We start from the raw sequence: 23,053 nt of genomic DNA on the forward strand, positions 1-23,053 counted from the left end.
ATATAAACTTTTAAGTGTATTTTAGATATCCAGCCTTGAAATCATTATATCATTATATTTCCTAAAGCATCTTCTTTTTGTACTTCATCTGAATTTATGTTTATGTTAATATGATTTTTGTTTGGTTAGTAACATCTTTTTAAGAAGGGAAAAGTCCTTAGTATGCAGTTTCTTATAAATTTTCTTTTTCTGTGTGCCATCACCCAGCACAGAGGTCAACAAACTTTTTCTGGAAAGTACAGGATTATAAATGTGTCTGGCTCTTTGGGCTGTGCAGTCTCTGGTCTACCATTATAGCACAAAACAGCCTTAGAAAATATGTAACTGAAGGGGTGTGTCTGTGTTCCAGAGCTTTACTCACAAGCCTGGGTAGTAGGCCATGTTGGTCCCGTGGACCATAGTATGCTGGTGCCTGATCTCACACAGTGATCACACATGTGTGCACATACACACATGAATTCACTCCTTTTCTCCCTTTTCCTGTAGATGAAGTGTTTGTTCTTTGTACATAGCATTAAAAGAATGGATGTTACACAGAAAGGGCTTCACCAGAAACGGTTTGTTACATTAGTGTAATAGATTTTCAAAACACTTGGCCAAATTCTTCATTACCCTGCACCTTATAGTCACACTTACAGTTTGGATTAAACCAGCAAGACTATCCCAGACATAATTTATTCCTAGACTCTGAGATGTCCTACAGAATGCATTATTCTAAGAGAGACTAACTGAGAAATACGATATGGATATAAGTAACCCATGACCCCAGAATTGGTTCAAGCTTCCAGGGACCTTTTCTACCAGAATTGACCTAAAACATAGACTAGAATTGGAGAAGGCGATGGCACCACTCCAGTACTCTTGCCTGGAAAATCCCATGGATGGAGGAGCCTGGTAGGCTGCAGTCCATGGGATCACGAAGAGTTGGACATGACTGAGCGACTTCACTTTCACTTTTCACTTTCGTACATTGGAGAAGGAAATGACAACCCACTCCAGTGTTCTTGCCTGGAGAATCCCAGGGATGGTAGAGCCTGGTGGGCTGCCGTCTATGGGGTGGCGCAGAGTCGGACACGATTGAAGCGACTTAGCAGTAGCAGCAGCATAAACTAGAATCCTGGATATATCTCAATCCACACCTGAAATGAGTAAGAATTCCGTTTCTGGGGGACCTTGGCCAGTCTGATGGATTTTTTCTTGACAGAGTTTATTCTACAAAGGTATTTTTTGTCCCACTTTAATGTATTTGTAATGTTTTAGACAAATCTACAATACGGTGCCAAGAGTTACTATGCATATTTCAGTGACATCTTTTAATGCAAAGGTCCTCTAAACACTGTATGGTAACACTGGTGTACCAAGAATGAGTTATAGAGGCTTGGTCCTATGATCCCTTCAGCCCTTGGGACCTAGAAGGGGATCAGAGCCCCAGGGCAAGTCACTGTCTGGCCATGGCCAGCCTCTTGTGTTTGTCTCAGTGTGTCGTACACATGGTATCGTTTGTCTGTGTGCTATGACTAGGGAAGGGCTAAGAACACTGTTTTAAAGTACATAGTTAGACCAGCATTATCCTGCTAAGTTCATTGCACTTCTTTTTGTTTCCAAATTTTTAGTTAGCACTTTGTGATTCAAAATTACTACACATTAATACTGAACAATTTTCTTACTGCTTTCTAACAGTTTCATTCCAAGAGGAAAACCATTTCATTTTCAGGTCATTCCAGGGCTATCTCCTTTTTCCTCCTAATGCCTACATCACAGTGTGACCAGTGGTCATACATGTGCTGATGAACTGTCCTTGGATGTGTTCCAACTACGGCTGATGGATTCATTACAGCCACTTGTGTGGGAGTCTAGCTCCCCGAACGGTCATTGCTGCCTTACTAGTTCTCTCTGAATGCATTTTATCTGTGTGCTTTATGGCTCTTTTATATAACAGAGTGAGCTCTGACCCAGGAAAGAAGTTATTTTCATAACTTTTGATCATATGTTGTGTGTTTACAAATACATACCATTTCATATTACTGCATCATTAAATAACAGTGCTAAAGCAACACTTTTATTTCATTACTCTTAAATGTGTTACTTTTCCTACCATAGTTCTTGCTAGATTTCCTCATTTCTGATGTATAAGCATTTCTGATGCATATGCATACTCAGAAAGTAATGCATTCTTATATTAATTTATGCACATGACTTTCTGTCCTAATCCTTCATCAGCACTTCTGCCTCCTGTTTCTGATGTTGGCCATATTTTTCCCAGGTAATGATGTACAAGTGGCTGCATAAACTGAGATTATTTGTATAAACAGTGCAAGCTGTCAGCACATATTTCAGAACATTGGATGTAGCTTCCTCTAGGGAATAAAGCCACTGCACGTCAGATAGTGATGTCTAGGTCACAAGGCTGTGGGATTCAAAGAAATTATGCACATCAGATCATTTTGTGAATGGTAAAACACAGTACAAAAGTAATGGTTTGATATTGTTGGAAGCGGTACCTTAGATTCCCTTAGTATAATTTTGCTAAAAATACACCATTTTGCTTTTTCTGTTTTCACTTGTTGAGCAGGTTTTCCTTCTGTCAGTACCCATTCGTTATTTCTATAGCTGCAAAAAAAATCATTATTCAAAGAGACTCAGAACAACAGATGATAAGCATCGCAAGGGTAAGCCAGCTATGAAAACATTTATGCTGACTATAATCTATAGTAAATAATTTAACAAGTCAAATGTCATGTGAATTGTTCTAGCATAATCAGGAAATGTCAAAAGTAAAATTCATATCATACTCCCTCAAAAAGTACTTAAACCTATTCATGATACAGGGAAAAAAATACTCCTCATCAACTTCTCATTGTTTTATAAATATAGTAGGAAGGTTAAATGCCTCTCACAGATCCAAAGTAGTGGGAACTTGGATATCATTTTGTAGATACCATCCTCCAGGGTCACTGGCAGTGCATTGGTGAGAAAGAACTACAGGGAGGACAAGGGAAGGGGCTGTCCTTAAGAGCAAACCACTCAAACCACCGACACGTTTTCTGAATTTTATGAAAGTCAAACAGAAACAGCTGAAAAATTAGAAAATGCAACAGAAAGTGCAGTCTTAGAAAACTGAGAAATATGTCCATAGACGGTGAGAGGTGTTTTATTGAGTCTTAGGGAACCAAAATGCCTGCAGGCCCATTGAAACGGGTAGCAGTCAGGCCGGCTTTAGGCAGGATGAAGTTCATCCCTGGGCCTGTCCTGTCCACTACCTACCACGATTTCTGCATAGCACAGTAAAGTTATAGATGAAGTACATAATTACTTTGATTGTGCTTTAAAAAAAAAAAAATTAGAGCTCTAGACTATACATTTTTATACTCAAATGTTTTTGAGTTTCTGCTTTTGCGACATGATTACTTACAACTTTAAAACTTAGAGAGGTTGGCTATAGTCTTCTTAAAATAGAGACCCCAAGAGAGACCTGTAGAGTACAAGGAAATGATTTCCATGTGTTGTTCAAGGATATAAAAAGAATTCTAAGGCATAAATTATAATACTTCAAATATCATAAAAGTAAGAATTGTTGATTCTTCAGTAATTTACCAGAAGGTGAGTATTGTTTGCTATCACAGAGCAGGGCAAAGAATTTGAGTGACTAGTGACATCCCAGAGTCAGTTTACACTGAGTATTGGCATATTAGAAGAAATGATACCGCCACTGTGTACCAAAGGAGTAACATAGCCATATTACCCTGCTGAAAAGTAGATTTCAACAGGAGTATTTAGCACCAGAATTATTAATCCTGGTTAGATATTGGCTCAAAGATTAGTCTATATATAGCTAGTCATTTTGATGATTAGCATTTATGCCATCTCATGTGCCTTTTTAGTTTTTTTTTTTTTTAAAGCCTTGGGCTATGATTTTTTTCTATTTATAAGAAAAAAATCTAAAGAGCTAGAAGTTTAAGTTCCTCTGAGCAGTTTTCTGCTGTGCCACTCACACTTAAGATTTTAAATATCTTCTTTTAAATTTCCTTCCAATCAAAAGGAGAGTGGCAGCTGTAGAATGTATCCTGGGCTGTCTTCCTCAGAGCATGGGCACAAATGAGTAGCAATTGAAGAGTCCAGTGGTATTCTCAGTTATGGGTATTTCCCAGCATTTTAGCTTGTAAACTGCCATACCATTTGGAATTAATGACTAGTGACTATTTTGACACAGGGTAACCTTATAGATGGTTAATATAAGCAAGAACTTATATAGTATAATTTAAAGTTGTGAAAGTGATTTCCCAGATTAAAAATAACTTCCTCATCAGTCTATGTCTAAAATTCTACCATCGTTGGGTTATTTCTTTCATCTGAAGCACTTTCTATGCAGTATGAATTTCTGATGGGAGGAGTAGCCACTAAGCTTTGTCTTCCATTAGCATCCTAGTTCAAATTTGTTTGTTGGATATTTCCAGTGTGATGGCTTCCCAGGAGCTCGACTGGGAACAGAAGATAAGAAAGGGTTGGAAAAACAGGTCCATGACACTGCATACTACGCTAGGAATATAGATCTGTTTGAGCACCAAAGAGAGGACCCAGAGAAGGGGAAAGAAAAAAAAAAAAACCTTCTGCAAGCCTTTAGAATCGAATACTTGGAGAGATGAAGAAGGGCTCTGAATCAGTGTATTATTATAGTCATCTACAAAATCATGAAAGTAGCCTTACTATATAGACTTGGGGTATTAAAATTTTACCTGCTAAAGCATATTGCTGCATGTAATTAAAATGTCAGAATGTTTATCTTTAATCTGCACAATAATTCATTTTCTTTGCTACCAAAGAGGATGAGGTAGTCTGAAAAAGAGTTTAGATAAATATATTATACAAGCATGTAGACTTTACATGATAAATGACATTCATATATTTCCTATATTTTTGTAAAACATCCCCTTATTTCCAACACCCAGGCATAAATATTGTTGACATTGTAGGGAATTTGCTTTTGATAGTCTTTACGTATATTATCTTTAAAAGGCATCAGAGTTGAAACAATATTGTGTATACAATTTTGTTTCCTCGCTTTTTTTAGTTGTACATTCCTTAAACATTTTCCATGTTATTTACATAATTTTATGACCATCATTTTTGATAAGTATTGTAATTCCACTAGAGATTCATACTTAGTATATTTCTAAAGTTTTCCTCTTATAGATGATGCTGTGATGAATGTCACTGTATAAAATATTTCCTCTGTTTACGATTGGGACAAAAGATATGAACATTGTTGATGGTTTCTGAAATATGTTGAAAATTACTTTCTAAAAGTAGATTTTAGAGTAAATCCAGTATCTTAAAAAGCATAAGCCAAGCTTATCATCAGAAGTATGTGCCTTGTTCCCAGTGTTCCCCTTTGTTTGTATTTATTAAACAGAAAACTTTGCTGTGTAAGAGGTGAGACATGTAGAAGCAGTAATGCAACATTCTTTTACTGTAGAAGTTGAATTATTTTGGGGTCCTCCATTTTGTATCCCCTTCTGTTATCAATGTCCCAAAATGAAATAATTAAGGCATTTTCATAAATCAAAATTTGCATAACTGAGTTTATGAAATTGTTTATGTGAGAGATGGTAAAGAGAAGAATGTAAGTTATTTTTACCTAAGTGTTTAAATGTGTTAAATGAGATTATAGTTCAAGTAAAAATGAAAATGTTTGCTCTTTTTTTCAATCAGCAAAGTCTGGTGGATAAAGTATCTCGAAGACAGAGACCTGATATGAATATGTTGTTTCTAAATATGAAAGTAAGGCGGACACATCTGGTTAGCGATTCTCTTGATGAGGTATAGATTATTTATTCCAGAATAGTATTAATTGACTAAAGCTTTAAATAATTTGATAATATGGCTTATTACTAAAATCTTAGTAAGCTTTCTTTATTTCTGTGTGCCAGTGGTGTGCTTCCTTATATTTTGATACAATGGTTAAAATCAGTTCTGTATTCACAGTTAAGCCTTATGTTCATTTTTTATGTTTTTTAGTGGTTTGTTGTTAAATATTCAGAAAAGGATTTCATATAGAACACTTAAATGAGTAATTCATATTTCTGAATATATAATGTAGATTCTAGACCACATTTGTTAACTGGTTGGGTGCCTAACAAGTCATTTTAATTCCTCCAGGCCTCAGATTACTCATCTGTAAAATTGGAAGTCTGATCTACAAGGGTATATTGGGTACATTTAGGGTCAAACATATTGATACTTTGATTGTATATACATGTATTATTAAGCTTCAACCATGTACAGTTCTTCAACCAGATTTCCATGTGAATATTACAATATTTGATTTAGTAATGTGATTTTTTTTAAACTTCAGTGTTGAAGGCAAGTTTAAATGGATTACTTTGTATAGTATTTGGCTAAATTAAAATCTTGGAGTCAGTACGATGCCAGTAGGCAATAACCTTGAGCAAGGTACCTGACTTTCCTAATTCTGTTGCTTGATCTATACAACAAACATTACAATAGGGTTGGGCAGATTTATTGGATGGATGGATGGATGAAGTTTTGTAACATTGTAAATATGATAATACATTTCCAAGAATTTAAAAGGTTAATTTCCTTTTTTACTGCCTTTTGTTCTCCTCTGTCTTATAATTTCCTCAAACAGTTAACTCGGAAAAGAGCAGACCTGAAAAAGAAGTTGAAAGTTACATTTGTAGGGGAGGCTGGTTTGGATATGGGTGGCTTGACTAAAGAATGGTTCCTCCTCCTAATTCGCCAAATTTTTCATCCAGATTATGGTGAGTAGCTAATTTCTATGAAAGTGTTTTCTTCCTGATCATTAGATTTAAGTAGTCACTCATTTTTAATCTATGATTTTACAGATTTTTTTGTCAATCGTAAATGTTGAATAATTTTTTAAAGACAGTTACATTTTTTAAATTGACCAAATTGATGATTATAATATTTATAATCTTACTGGGAATCCTACACAAAATGTATTAGCATAGAAGCATTCACATGTTTTCTGACTAAGCCAAATATGTAAAAATTTGTCATTGAAATAAAAAGAACATTAAAAATTTTAAGATCAGAGCTATAGTTTGCTCATCACTAATATTCAAAGTGTCTGTCATAAAATAATGAGACATTTTAATAAATAGGAAGCATTAAATAAACCTTTGAACTTTAATTTGCTTTCATTTGATTTAGAGAAAACACCTATATATATAACCCTGAGTATTGTTAAGCGTTTTCTTCAAAAGAGTTTTAAGTGTTTTTTTAATTCTTTATTTTTCTTAATTTTGTATATATGTTTATATAATATCTCTCTGGTAATGGGAAATAGAGATGAGAGTGATGAAGTTTCCAGATAATCCTCAGAATTAATTTTGATAACTTATAAAGTATAAAACTATAGTTTCTATAAATCAACTGATTAATTTAGTTTCTGTCTTTTTACCATTTCAACCCTTGGTTCAGGATACCAGTGAAGAATAAGAGGCTCTTGCACACTCTCTGGACCCATATTTGATATATTTTAACATGACAATTGGTCTGTAACATAACTATTGCTGAACTGTTTTGCTTCTAATAGATAAGATATCATGTACATGTTTACCATTCTGATTTTTTAAATCAATCATATTGATGAAATTATGCTTCTATTTTTCAGGCATGTTTACGTATCATAAGGATTCATACTGCCATTGGTTTAGCAGCTTTAAATGTGATAACTATTCTGAATTCCGATTGGTTGGAATTGTATCCTTTAAACTTTCCACTAGGAGGTGCTAGTAGATTAGAGATTTTTAAGAATTTTATCTGAATTTTGGAAAACTGTTCTCATTAATTTATTCAGATTAAAGATTCTTATTAAATTTACTAGTAGATTTTTCAGTAGTCTTTATTATTTTGTAATATCACAGCTATATAATTATCAGCAGATTTAGTTAACTGGAAGGAGTGACTGAACTGTTAACATATTTCTCTGAAAACCTTATCTCAAGTATTATTTGCTATTTCATTTACAACCTAAATTATCAGAAATTTAAGACATTTTTAAAAGTCATAGTATCTTTCCTATTCACAATGAACTATTCCTTTAGTTCTTTGACTTTGTGCTTACTTCACTCAGTTTTCTAAATTGAAATTATGAAGATTAAACCTAATGTGGCCTCAAATCCTGAGACGGTCATAAGAATTAAAAGTTGAATGGAATGGGAACATTTGAAGCATACAGAATTATTTTATAGTGTTTTTTAAAATGATATAAATTCCTACGCCATCCTCTGATTCCTTCAGGTTTGTTGGAGAGGGTGTTCCTGTGTTGGGTAGGAGATTGGACAGGATGCCTTCTGCATTCATTTTTAAATTCTGAAAAGTATAAGTGTCTGTGGAAGAAAGAGAGAATAAATAAATGAGCAAACCCTAGGGATACACAGGTTAAAAAAAGAAAAAATCCCTGCTTTAGGAAGCTTACCGTCTGGATGGACGATGACCACCCATGCAGTAGGTTGTTCTCAGTCAGTGACCATTCGGCACTAAGTGCTGAGGAATCCTGAGAAGGAAGCAGTTCACTGCATTCCTCCCAGAGAAGGGAGAGTTTTTAAATGGAACCAGTACTGGAGAGAGTGGGACCCGGACTGGGAGAACGGCTGGGAAAGAGTCCACACCACAGAGCAATGTGTAGGTCCACTTGATGGGAGCAGGGGGCTCTCTGAGAGCTATAGATGGTGCTGGCAAAAAAGATTCAATTCAGTTCAGTCGCTCAGTCATGTCTGACCCTTTGCGACCCCATGGACTGCAGCACACCAGGCCTCCCTGTCCATCACCAACTCCCAGAGTTTACTCAAACTCATGTCCATTGAGTCCGTGATGCCATCCAAGCATTTCATCCTCTGTTGTCCCCTTCTCCTCCCACCTTCAGTCTTTCCCAGCATCAGGGTCTTTTCCAATGAGTCAGTTCTTTGCATCAGGTGGCCAAAGTATTGGAGCTTCAGCTTCAGCATCAGTCCTTCCAAGGAATGTTCAGGCAAAAAAAGATTAAGAGCCGTCTGATGGAGGGCTTTGAATATCATCTGACTTTGTGACATTTGTTGGAATACATCCCAAAGAATGTATATGGAAATCAAGAAACTGCATGGAAGAAAAGGGAGTAGGGAAAACCACAGACTGATAGTAAACTTAACCTGAAATTTGATGATGTGTTGTCGTATCTAAAGGTCCAAAGTGCCAAGCCCACAGTAAGGAACGTGTAACAGTTCCTAGACTCATATTTTCATTCTGTTATTGACAGTAGTCATTTGTTGAATGTTGTAACTTCATTGAAGGCCTACGTTATTAACGCTTCTCACTACACTAGGAGTCATTTGAATTTCCTGATAAGTATGTTTGTCATACTTCACATTCTTATCATGGCTTAGGTTTGGCTTATTTTGACTTTCTAGTGTTTGTAATAAAGTATCAGCTCTTACACTACATTTTTAGAGTAGTATATGTGATATTGTGAACGTGCTTACCAGATTTTTTTTTTTTTGGCAATAGGCATTAGTTTCTATTCAATCATTACCCAAAAGATCATATTAAATGTATTTAGATGTTGTATATTACAAGTTTAACAGTTATATCTAAAATTAATTTATAACCACCACTATCTCATTATTATGTGTATTGATCTCACACACAAACTATATAAAGGTTGCTGCCCTGAAAAGCATGATATTGTATATGAAAAATGTGTGATGGCGGTGGACTGTGGTCACATAAGTGGTTGAAAAATCTACCACAGGTGAAGAGAACAAAACATTTAGAAGTGGTAGGTATGGTGATTAAGAAAATATAATTGGCTCCATACATAATTTCAGTTTTAAAACTTCAGAGGGGCTTCTTAGGTGGGCTCAGTGGTAAAAGAATCTGCCTGCCAATGCAGGAGACATGAGTTTGATCCCTGGGTTGGGACTATCCCCTGGAGAAGGAAATGGCAACCCACTCCAATATTCTTGCCTGGGAAATCCCATAGACAGAGGAAGCCTGGCGAGCTTCAGTCCATGAGGTTGCAAAGAGGTGGACACGACTGAGCACACACACACAAAAGCATTCACTAAAATTTCAGAGCCAAAGATTGGTTGGGCTATCAGTTCTCACAGTGTTGTATGTCTAATACGATTATTTTTAAATATTAAGGCCTTGGAGTTTACAAGAAATATTATAGTGAAACCTATAGTAATAATTATAAAATGTTTTGAGGTCACATGAAGAGCCATAATCTAATAGTTTTTTAGAAGCAGAATTACCAGGAAGGCATTGGAACTAAGGGTGGGGCAATATAATGCAGTTCAGGGTTTCCAAACTCCGCCCTGTTTGCACCACATGGCATCTCCGGCAGAATTCCCACACCCCAACCCCTGCTTCAGCCAGAGCAGCTTTAGCGTGAAGTGCAGCGTGATTCTCCTGCAATCAAGGTGCCCTAAAGCAGATCCTGCGAACCTGCTTTCTTATCTGTTAAAAACCTTCCTTCAGGATTATAATTTTTTTTAAAAAATTGTCATGAAAAATGCTTAGAACTTATCACTACAGTAAATGATCATAAATGGTAACTGCAGTAGTGTGGTCCCTCTGTTATTGTTATTATCGTAGTTATAGGAGTATATTAGAGCTTATTTTCAATATCTTTCCTCTAGAACACACTGCTCGGTCTCTGTTGGTATGGTTACCTATAAAATAACATAACTGTTCCTTAGATTATTATTAGCCTTTTTCTGCCCTAGCAAATTAAAATATTGGCTATTTTCTAATCCTTTAAATTGTTTTTAATGATTTGTCCAGACCATATGTTTAGATTTCCTTTTAAGTCAGTAAAAGTAATGACTTCCTTAAGAACTTAATATAATCTTTGACAGTTGAAATGTCATAAAATTTGCTCTAAAACCCCTCATTTATCAAATGGATGAAGTAACATTCTGCTGTATAACTGATAAAAAAAAATACAGTTGGGCAAAGTTTATAAATATAACATCTGTAGCTTTTTAACTTAACACTTTGAGTAAACTCCAAGTACTGAGTCTTTCAGGTGTTACTGTGGGAGATTGTGTCTTATCGGTAGTGTGTGTGTATGCAGACGTCTGTGTGTGTGTTTCCATACGCCTACTCGATACAGCTCTCTCTACGTAGCCTGTATTTAGTTTGAAAATACCCAGAATGGTCACCAAAATCAATGGCACGTTCTGCAGGGAGTTCTGAATAAACTGCTGCTAATAAAATCACCATCTTTGTTTAAATGTAGAAGTTTTCTTAAATGTTAAATACTTTATAGAAATGTATGAACTTGCTATTGTGATCTTAGATATGCAGTTTTCTAGGGAAATCATTAAATACTATTACCTGAACCTCTCCTTTTTACATGATTTTTGGTAATCAAGGAATTATATTACGTAAAATAAAGGGAAAATAAAGCAAAGAGTAAGTATGTGGGATTAATTAGAAAATCAGTGTTAGATCTGAAAGAAGTATGCGAGAAATAGATGCATAATTCAAAACTCATTTGTTGTCATGGATTTTATGTTAATGCTTAACATTTAGTATGCATAGCTTATGGGACTAGCTGTTTATAACAGCATTACTTTGGATATTCGTTTCCCCCCCTGCTGCTATAAGAAATTATTGAGCCCTCCCATCGTTCCTAGTGATCAAAATACGCCAGTAGGCATCTGCAGTGTTACCACTGACGACTTGTGTCAAATTATGCCTGTAAGTATACAGTTGTTTACTATCTTGTCCCTTACTGCTGAATCTTCTTTCTTCTACTACAGTCTGTCTCCTCCTGATAACTATTTTTATGTTTAGATATGGTTTCCCTTTACATTTGTAACCCATCTCCTCTTTTGTCTAATTTTCTCCTTCCCTGTAGAGACACATAACCCACTTTGCAGCACTTAGTTCTTCCAGCATAGTGGAACAAACTTTGAGTCAGAGGCAGAGATTTGAATCTGGCCTCTGCAACTTACTAGCTTTGTGAATTTGAATAAGCTGTTTATGTTTCTGAACTCTAGTTTCCTTATGTGAACAGTGGAATAGTAAAACTTACATATTGGGAAGATTACACGAGATGATAAAGTATTCAGTATTCAATACTTGATTGCTTCTGTGGATTCTTATCAATGTGTCACTATGCAATATCGTTAACAATGTCTGCAACAACACCCTTAATAAAATTAATGAATTTCACAGACCTGGCTCTGATATTCTGCTAGTCAGAGACTAGATTTCCAATCATCAGATTTAATCCAGTGTTAAAATTTAGTAGAAGAATGTGGATAGTATGCTCATCATCCTGACAATCCCCTACAATAATAGTATTTTTCACAGCTGAATTTCGATAGCCATTGGTCAGCAGAGAATTCCCCTTATTATTAGTAAGTAGCTAGATGTGGACATCCTCTTTGTTCATTAAGGGCCTATTTAAATATTGTTGTGTTCTAGTTAATGGTCAGATCACTTTGGTGTAGGGTTGGAACCTTCCTACCAAAGTTGAAAAACCTCTCCAGAACATGTGACCAATTAGAAAACCATTCTTCATGTGATATCAAACACATTTTTGAAAGTAAGTTTGGATTCTTTTGAATTAAGAGCCTAAATCCATATTTTTACAAGACTCAGTAGTTGGAAAAGGTAACAGAGTAAACTCTACTTAAGAAAGATTTGCCCTCTATAGTCTTGTATTTTGGCCACATGCTACCTATGACCCTGGACAATTTACTGAATTTGCTTATTTGTATAACAATGGGAGTCATTGTTACAACTATACACTAATATATACTGGTGTATAAAACATATGAATACTATATATACTAATGGCTGAACTAACTTCTCATTTTAGATTTCTGTGATTTTTTTTTTGTCTCATATATGCAGTTTTTGTCAAATTTTTACCAATAAATTTCCTTATGTTATTACTGATTTTTACCAATAAATTGTCTGATTTTAGGATTAAAGCTATTTGAACTTGAGTCATTTGGATCCAAGTTTTTAGTTAATAATAATGGATATTTTATGAATGACTATACCAATATGTTTTTTCATATTATGGAGCTAAAGATGATACTGAGTTAATTTCATATTCCTATATTGCCTCTTTAATGATGAATCAAGATTGTGCATAAACTATGAGATCAGCTGAAAAAAACTGAGTGTCTGTACAGGTATGAATGAAGATAGAAAGGAAGCAAGAAAACTACTTTGTTAGGATAGTAGAATACAGGGAATTTTTTTAAATTTTTAAAATGGAATATCAATTTATTAATGGCATCTATTAAAATTAGCACCTAATTCCCATTTCATATATGGCAAAATTATCTAGAAAAAAGTTTTGTGCTTTTTTTTTATCAGTGCTTTGTTTACTATTTGTATCTGTACAATATGTGTTTCAAGAAGAGTAAGCAGGCAAGCAAAGAGAAACCTATAGTGATACATTTCTTAAACACAGTATTTATGAATAAGGATTTTAAAAAATCACAGAAAATAAGCAAAATATTCAATGATGGAGCCTTCAGTATAGCGTTAATAGGCCAGTGCTTTTCCGTGACCGCGTTAATGGAAACTCCATTGCTTTTGTAGAGAAGGGATCCATGACTCAAAGCATCAGAACTATCCCATGGCAACAACAAATCTTCCCCACACAGCCTTGTGAAAATTACCCTTGAGGGGTTCAGTTGAGAATGGAGAGGCTAAGTATAACCTTAAATCAGCAACTATAGTAGCTCTTTTCTTTTCTGTTTGAGTCACTGTCCAATACAGTCTGTTAAATAATACCAGGGTATTCAAATAGTATATAAAACCTATATCTTCATGCACTTTTAATTTTATATTTATAAAAATCATGAAAATGAACTATGGGCTAATTAATAATATTTTTACATTTAAGAATCTTAACTATAGATAAAAAAAATAAAAATTGAGTTTTGAAAATAGAAAGGCTGGGAATAAAATTCCTTACAGTCGAATAAAGCAGATCTGAGTAAATAACTTTATTACCTAATTGACTTTGTATTTTATCACTAAAAATTTGATCTTTAAAAGAATATGGTAAATTCTTTCAATTGGATTCATCTACTAGTTCCTTGAATTCTTTTAAAAAATTCAGATCTCCCAATTATAATTTTCAGCATCCATAACTTTATTAGTAATTGAAACAAATGATAAGAATCATACTAAAACCTATGTCACCCTAGATTTGTTTTAAAATTTATTTTAGTGAAATGGAAAACTTAATATTTAAAGTGTGTAAGCTCATTCTAAACATGCTGTTCTTTATCTTTCTGCCAATATTTAAAATAAAACATTTTTCATACAACCTGAAATTTTAAAAAATACTGGCTTAGTTTTTCTATTTATAAATCTCTGTTAAGGGGAAACATGAGTTACAATGTAGGGAAACATTTCTTCTAGTGTTCTCAACTTTTTATTGGCGGGGGAGAGCCCTTAACTGAAATGTAAAAGCCACTTAACACATATAAACTGTGTATTTTTACGTTTAAAAGAGGAATTATAAAACACTAACAGGTTTTTTTAAGAATATAAACTGAGAATGAGAAATACTACAAATTCATAAACAGTGATATTGCAAATAGCAGTGAATTATGATGGAAACTATACTCTTAGCTTATACATAAGAATAGACCCCAGAGTTATGCCTTTATGGGTATAACTGGATATTTTCCTTCATGTGACCTTTCCAGTAAATTTTTCCAAACCTTTTACATGGTCGAAATCGTTAACCAGTATTTTTTACCCTAGAAAATATGTCCCAATATTATCTTTATTTCAAAATCTGAGTTTATCTCACTTGTAAGTGAGCTATAGTAGATCTGGTTTACTGTTTGGGTAGTACTATTTGATTTAAAAACACAAATAACAGGTTTGTCTTTACAGGAGTTGGCCCACGGATTAAGTGAACTCCTGTCATATGAAGGCAATGTTGAAGAAGATTTCTATTCCACATTTCAGGTACCATTAAGGGCAAATAGCTTTCTGTTAACCAGGTATTTTATGTATGAAAAATACCTTTTGTTACCATATACCCATTGTTAGAAAAGAGGAACAAGGATTGATCTGTACATACCACTCCCTATCTTAAAGGATCTTAACCCGATAAAAACAGTGAAAAAGTAAGTGTTAGTTGCTCAGTTGCATCCAACTCTTTTTGACCCCCACGGACTATAGCCTGCCAGGCTCCTTTGTCCATGGAATTCTCCAGGCAAGAATACTGGAGTGGGTTGCCATTTCCTACTCTAGGGGATCTTCCTGACACAGGGATCAGACCCAAGTCACCTGTATTGCAGGCAGATTCCTTACCGTCTGAGCCGCCAGGGAAGCCCAAAGACATTGAAGCAGACGTGTAAGTAAACAATCAAGGAAAACCAGCAAGGCTGAGGGTACTCTGCAAGGCACCTGGCCTATATCCTGGACGCAGTTACTTTCTCAGAGCTTTTACCTTCTAAAAACAAGCCTCTTCTGTTGGTTCAGGACAAGAAGTAAGGAGCAGAAGTTACTCCATCAGACCAAAGTTCTCTCACTTCCACTCGCCTAAAAATAATCGGAAGGTGGAAATGGTGGTAATCCCCATAGCTCCAAAGGCCTGAGTGCTACCCAAATGGTCACACAAATTTTTTTAAACGTCAGTAAAGTGTTTAGCTTTGGAGAAGGCAATGGCACCCCACTCCAGTACTCTCGCCTGGAAAATCCCATGGACGGAGGAGCCTGGTGGGCTGAAGTCCATGGGGTCTCAAGGAGTCGGACACGACTGAGCGACGTCACTTACTTTTCACTTTCCTGCATTGGAGAAGGAAATGGCAACCCACTCCAGTGTTCTTGCCTGGAGAATCCCAGGGACGGCGGAGCCTGGTGGGCTGCCGTCTATGGGGTCACACAGAGTCGGACGTGACTGAAGCGACTTAGCAGCAGCAGCAGCAAAGTGTTTAGCTGTATTTAAGAGGGTTAAGACCCCACTTTTTTACTCCAAAATGCTTTCATGACACCATTCTTAATACAAATATCACAAGAGCCTAAGCTTTCTGTATTTTGTAATTTAGAAAAGGGGAAAAACTTTTCAAGTTTTACAAACCTGTTCACTGAAGTCTGTTAACATATACCAATAAATGTGGTGTGTTGGTATCTCCCATCAGGTGTTTCAAGAAGAATTCGGAATAATTAAGTCCTATAATTTAAAGCCAGGTGGTGATAAAATTCCAGTTACCAATCAAAATAGGAAAGGTAAGTTAAAACACCATTTCTTAATTAAAGCACATTAGTGTTTGCCATTTACTTTTATTATTTAACAGATGTAAAATTGCTTTTCAGAATATGTACAGCTTTATATTGACTTTCTTCTCAACAAATCCATCTATAAGCAGTTTGCTGCATTTTATTATGGATTTCATAGTGTGTGTGCTTCAAATGCCCTAATGGTGAGTTTAAAGCTTCATGCTTTCAGTTAGGGTTTGTAATACCATGATATTGACAAGTAATTCTTTAGAACATTTTAAATTAAAAAAAAATTTTTTAACTTTTAAATTAAAAAAAAAATTGTTTTCTGGTTTTTAAAGATAGAGCTGGAAAGAAAAATAGTTCTCTCATTTCAGCCTTAATTCTCTAAAGGGAAAAAAGACCAGTCAACTCCATCCCCCTCACCCATCATGCTGTGTCTTAAAATATGTCTTCTAAGCTTTAAAAAATTTCCCCAAGTAGAGTGGATGAAGAGATCCCCAAGGGCTCCAGATCTTTAAAACTGAGGTGCAAAGCACAGAAAATGGTTAACACATAAGCTCTCGGCAAAAGCTACAACTTCTCACTGTTTAAGGAACAGGTTTTTATAGCTGCTTCATTCCTCTTCAGGGGTCCCCCAGCAACTCTGAGTGGCCTTTTACCCTCAGGAAGTAGTTTGTCTCCAGAGTCATGGTGGGCTCTGCTTGGTTTGACTTTTTCTTAGCTGTGTGAGTGTGGGTCAGCTGCTGTTGAGAATGCCACATCAGAAATGTCATAAAAGTGATCTTCATCCCTGCTCCTCTGGGCACACTCCATCAAGCCATCTCCACTCAGTTTTATAAGGAGGGTTTGGAGTGAGGTCTTCCATATGAATTATTTTGCATAGGAGAGAACTTGCTTTAGAGTAATGGTCTTTCAGTTTAGTTCAGTTCAGTCACTCAGTCGTGTCCAACTCTTTGTGACCCCATGGACTGCAGCACACCAGGCCTCCCTGCCAATCGCCAACTCCCGGAGTTTCCTCAAACTCATGTCCATTGAGTTGGTGATGCCATCCAGCCATCTCATCCTCTGTCGTCCCCTTCTCCTCCTGCCCTCAATCTTTCCCAGCATCAGGGTCTTTTCAAATGAGTCAGTTCTTCGCATCAGGTGGCCAAAGTATTGGAGTTTCAGCTTCCACATCAGTCCTTCCAATGAATATTCAGGACTGATTTCCTTTAGGATGGACTGGTTGGATCTCCTTGCTGTCCAAGGGACTCTCAAGAGTCTTCTCCAACACCACAGTTCAAAAGCACCAATTCTTCGGCGCTCAGCTTTGTTTCTAGTCCAGCTCTCAGTATGTGATGGTCTTTATCACATGTTTATTGAAAGTACCTTTGAATGTGGAGCACTTGTTGATTTCTAATTAAGTTTTGTCTGCGATGCACTGTATTTATAGGGGTGGAAGGAGGGGAAATGAATAGTGTAGCAAGTCTTCACTTTTAAATTCTAATCTCTTTAGGTGGGAGACAAGCTACGTAGGTGAAAAAACAAGTGAACAACACAAAACAGACTAACCTACTACTCAGCCGCCAATTGTGCGCAGGCGGCTTCATGGGTGTTGGACGCAGGCGTGTCAGTAGATGCTAGAGTGGCTCAGAGTTCCAAGCTGTGTCTTGGGGAAGAGCTGTAATTTGGATTTATGCTTAATCATCTGCTTGTTTTTCTAGCTAATTGCTGTTATTTGCAAAAGGGGGAATCTAAGAGTTGGATAAGATTTATAAACTTTCAGAAGCAAAAATATCTCAGTACGAAAAATATAAATGGAAAATATTTTTCCTTAAAAAATGGTTTGATTTACTATAAGAAGGTCATGATTTTTGTTGCTTGATTCAATGAAAACAGTTCCAGTTTCACGTTTTTTCATCATCACTTTTTCTTATCATTTTTGATGAATAATTATTGGCAGCTGCTTCGTCCAGAAGAGGTTGAAATTCTGGTCTGTGGAAGTCCTGAGCTGGATATGCACGCCCTGCAGAGAAGTACACAGTATGATGGTTATGCAAAAACTGACTTGACTATCCGGTGAGCTCTTTGTACTTCTGAGAGTGAGACTGCTGAAGAGGGAATGAAAGGGAATGTGGTTGGTTTATTTGTGTAACTTAAAATCTTTGAATCAAGTTAAGTCACCAGAAATCTCGTACAGCCCACACTGCCTTCTTTTATCTCTTGAAAGTAATGTGAGAATATTCAATATGAAATCACTAAGCAGTCCCCTTGGGAGAAAGTGATATAAGTAAGTTTCTACAGAAGTCCAGAGAGTTGACTTCTTTTAAAAAATGACTTTGGTCCTAGAATTGCAGGGATGCCATGCTTATAAAAAGCCTTTTAATAGCACTGTGTTGAAAAATACGGAAAATTATATAGAAGAAAAATAGCTTATGTACTCTCTGTTGCTGGACTATTTTTATAATGACGTTAGTCAAAAATCTAATTTATATATAGAAGCCTGTCATTCCTCCATTTCAGTTTGAGAGCAGTATGTACCTTTAAGGGAAGTTGTTTCCCTAAAGCTTGCTTTATATTATTTTATTCTCATCTGCAGGACTTTTGTCATTTTATATACATTTTATATACATTTCCTTTGTGTTCTCTAGATACTTTTGGGATGTTGTTCTTGGATTTCCTCTTGATCTTCAAAAGAAGTTGTTACATTTTACTACAGGAAGCGACAGAGTTCCTGTAGGAGGAATGGCTGATTTAAACTTTAAAATCTCAAAGAATGAAACATCTACTAACTGGTAAATTTCCAGATTGTCATTCTTTTTTTTTTTTTTTTAATCTGTAGGTCTTGCTAATAATAGTATGCTTGGAATTAGAAGATTCTTTCCACATGAAGTTGTTTTCTTAGAAAAATCCTCGAAGTAAACATGGCTTTGAAGTAAGATAGACTCTGGCTTAAGGTTCTTTATTAATTTTGAGACATACCAATACTAACTGATAATAATTCCTTTCCATCAACTTTTTACTTTGCCAAGTCAATTACTTTATCATCACTTCCAGAATCTAGCTTGTTTTTCATAGTATTTAGTTTGTCTGATCTTCATTTTTACTTGAAAGTCTTTTTATTTAAGATGCCAGGTGAGTTTTCTGGCTATTATTATAATTAGTTCCAGAAGTCCTGTTGTACTGGAATACTTCTAGTGCCGGTCTTTTTTTTTTCCTTATTTTGCATATGAAAGTGATGCTGATGGTGGCTTTAAATTATTTTCTAGAGTGTTGGTGGGGTAATGTTGATCTACTTACTTCTTTTCCCAATCTCATTGTAATTTCTAAAGCTAATTTGAGTAGATACTACTTTGATTATAAATGTTTTTTCTCCTGCCCTATGTATTCCCCGAGCTCTGTCAGTTCTTCCTTTCATCAATTAGAACTGAAATTTGTCCTTTCCTTTATCACTGCTACCACAACAGCTGTTCTGATTCTGCGGAGTTCATAAAAACTGAGGGAAAGGGTCTAAGGATTCTGCTGGAATCTTGGATATAGATAAAAGTGTCATTGGGTAGAGGACTGGGAGATCTGATCAGCAAGATTCAGAGGATGAAGGTTGCATGTACCTTGAGGGCAGCAACAGAAGAAGTGTGGGTATCAAGTGTCTCAGAAATGTTATGATTTTTTTGACAGTCAAGGCTAAAATAATAGTTATTTTTCCTACTATTCTACTGGGTCTTTCCACCCATTCGGATAGTTTGCCTTATGTGATGAGGCAATTGAGATTTGTAGACATGAAGCCACTTGAACGAGATCTCACAGCCAGAAAGTGAGGGAGATTGTATTCAGATTGATTTGTCTGACTCTAAAAATAATGCTTCCAGAATGTAAGTTTTGTGAGAGCAGGGCCATTGTCTTGTCGGTAAACCCAGCCGCGGGGTGTGGAATGGTGCCTCATACACAACAGGTACTCCAGAAGTATTTGTTCAGTAAAGGAATGGATGAGTCGTCTCAGTCTAGTGAAATAGATTTGAGTATGTGTGTTCAGGTAGGTGGAAAGTTACTTAGCAGTCATTGTGTGTGTGTTTTAAGACTTGGTATCTTTGAAGAAAATGTTTCCCCTAGGTTGCCTGTGGCCCACACCTGCTTCAATCAACTTTGCCTTCCCCCCTACAAGAGCAAAAAGGACCTGAAACAGAAATTGATCATTGGAATTTCAAATTCAGAAGGTTTTGGACTTGAGTGACCAAGAAGACTTGAAATACATTTATATGTAGCATTCACTTCCCTCTTACTGTGCCTTTAACCTTTTCATGTTTTCTGTCTCAAAATACCTTGAAAAAGCTCACCAACTTTAAAAGACTGACTTAAAAAAAAAAATCAAATATGAAGTGTGTTCAGTAGAGGCATGGTTTTCTAAAAACACAACACAGTTTGAGTGAGAGAAAGACCAGATGGCAGAGACAGGTGGGTCCGGTCCCTCCTTTTATAGCACTTTATCATCCTCCATAAGTAGTGCATCACAGGTGTTCCGCTGGGGAAGCATCGTGCAGTAAAGAGATGACAGGGTGGGTGGAGCCCAGTGGCAGAGCGTGTGCTGCTCGCACACAGTAGCAACATGGACAGCTACATTATCATTAATGTGGGGCATGTAGCCATATTTTCATATAGCGGTTAAACAACAGTATAATAGCAAATGCAATTTACAGGGGTTTTTTTGATATACTGGCTTGGTCCTCTAAAGATTCTTTTCAACCGTTCCTGAAAATCAGCATGTAAATAACTACATAATAGCCTGAGAATAATGGGATTTTGATAGTGCCATTTATTGCTAAAGATTTATTTTTACAAAGTAAATTCAGGGTTTTAGATGTGTGTACAGCTTTTACAAATCAATAAAGATGATTGTACAAGAGTGTAACTATTTTCAGACTAATTGGACTCCAGGTTATATTCTTTTAAGTATCGTCAGTCTGCATGCACATGCTCAGTAAACTGGTTACTTTGAGTACTCTGTACTGTTTGTGTAATCCTTTCTTCTTAGGGGTCAGAATACTAGAAAGGAAATAGATCTGACTAGTCACCGATAGATGAAGTCAATTACAAGCACAAAAAGAGAGAACTGATTTATATATACTTTGACTGACATACAAGACTTATTTATAGTATTTTTTGATCACCTGTTGTACTGAAACACTAATTTTTGCAAACAAGTAGGATAAGATATTTGACAAAAGTGAATACGATAACATTTGTGTCAAAATGACATGAAGCGAAGCGAAAGTCACTCAGTGACATAGCTTGATGAAAAGATAGGGTTCAACATTTTGGCCCAAATGTTTGTTTTTCACTGGATTCTGAATATAGCAAATTCAAAAGTACCCTTTTTGGACTTTCTTAATAAAGCACCATGTAAAAAGAAACTGCATTTTAAGTCAGACAGTAAATGGTTTTAATTTACAGCAAATGAAGCAGTTTTATTAGCACATTACAGTATTTCCAAATCGACTTCTGTATTATACTTTGATAGCTTTCCTTCAGAAAACTCTGAGGGTGTATTTGCAATAATAATGAAGCCAGCATTTAGTACCAGCACATGGTTCACATGCAAATAATACTTTCCCGATTTCCAAGTTACACTACTATCTTATTGCTATGATTCCTACACCCCCACCAGCAGAATTCTTCTAGGGTGGAGGAACTAATCAGCTTGTTCTGCATTTCCAAAGCCAGCTTGTGAATCCTGGAGGAAAGGAGTTAGTTCATTTACTATTCTGTTTGGGACAGAAGTGATTCCACTTTTCCACTTGGACATACTATTTAAAGGATTTTTCTTCTTAAAATTCTTGGAACACCTAAGAGATTTAAGGGCATGTTGGTTTTGTTTTGTTTGCTCCGTTTGTAATCCATGTGCAAATAAAACTGCTTCTCTCTTACACTGCTTGAACTAGAAAAAGTAAGGTGTTTAGTGTAGGTTACTGCTAACTAATAAGCACAAAAGAATCATGTATAAGAAACCAGATTTAAGTGTTCTAAATAAAATGTAAACAAAACTTCTACTTGGTAGAGATGGGAAAATTGTGTGGCTTGGTCTGCATGTCTTTGATGTGCTTGTATATCAATAGCTGTGTCATTTTTAAATAAGAAGTATACAAGCAAGCCAAATTTTTAAATGACAGAGTCCATAAACAACTGGAAAATGTTTGTTGTCTGTTGTTGAAATTTATAATCATTTATCACTAAATTGCACATTGCCTTTATTTATTTATGCTCTGGTTTTGGTTTACAGTGTAATTAATACCTCATTTTTTAAAAGAACCACTACTGTTATATTTCGTTAATTTAAACAGCTAGAAAATTCATGCAGTTGCTTTCTTTTTATATAATCTGTTCATGAATTCTTGATTTTTGTATCTGCCACAGTAAATTAAAGCATTGCACAGTATTTATCAGTATTTACAAAATGTTCTGTCCTTTTTTAATCTTTGTTTAGTTAATCATATTTTTGTCTGTACGATCAGAAGTTTTTAAATGCCCCTCTTTTTTGTACAAATGTGTATTGTATTATATTGTTAATTTCTGGATAAATTTTTTCAAATATTAAAGTTATATAATCAACTAGACTTCATTTTTTTTTGAACGTTAGGCAATGAATTAAAACTTTAAAATTTAACTCTGTTTGTTACACTGTCTTTTAAACTGGTGCTTTGGAAAATTATTTACATACTCCTTCAAAAGGTGTGTTATTGACACCAAATGCAGCTAACCACTAGCATTATTTTTCGGTATGAAACAACATATAGGCAATGACTGGATGATCACAAATATCCACCAAATGAACATTATA

The 23,053-nt window shown here is 35.6% G+C and overlaps 1 protein-coding gene across 1 annotated transcript in view; it reads left to right on the forward strand.

Moving 5' to 3' along the window:
• Positions 1 to 22,825, forward strand: part of HECTD2 (HECT domain E3 ubiquitin protein ligase 2) — a 74,102-nt gene extending 51,277 nt beyond the window's left edge. Inside the window, exons 11-21 of the mRNA XM_070780470.1 lie at positions 2,573 to 2,669; positions 5,710 to 5,817; positions 6,647 to 6,779; positions 7,655 to 7,743; positions 11,569 to 11,727; positions 14,908 to 14,982; positions 16,161 to 16,248; positions 16,336 to 16,442; positions 18,185 to 18,300; positions 18,873 to 19,016; positions 20,332 to 22,825. Of these exons, the coding sequence (XP_070636571.1) occupies positions 2,573 to 2,669; positions 5,710 to 5,817; positions 6,647 to 6,779; positions 7,655 to 7,743; positions 11,569 to 11,727; positions 14,908 to 14,982; positions 16,161 to 16,248; positions 16,336 to 16,442; positions 18,185 to 18,300; positions 18,873 to 19,016; positions 20,332 to 20,452 (1,237 nt within the window). The 3' untranslated portion in view covers positions 20,453 to 22,825. The remainder of the gene's footprint in view (positions 1 to 2,572; positions 2,670 to 5,709; positions 5,818 to 6,646; positions 6,780 to 7,654; positions 7,744 to 11,568; positions 11,728 to 14,907; positions 14,983 to 16,160; positions 16,249 to 16,335; positions 16,443 to 18,184; positions 18,301 to 18,872; positions 19,017 to 20,331) is intronic.
• Positions 22,826 to 23,053: the final 228 nt, after the last annotated feature.

Source organism: Bos indicus, chromosome 26, assembly GCF_029378745.1.
Source record: "Bos indicus isolate NIAB-ARS_2022 breed Sahiwal x Tharparkar chromosome 26, NIAB-ARS_B.indTharparkar_mat_pri_1.0, whole genome shotgun sequence".
Taxonomy (NCBI): domain Eukaryota; kingdom Metazoa; phylum Chordata; class Mammalia; order Artiodactyla; family Bovidae; genus Bos; species Bos indicus.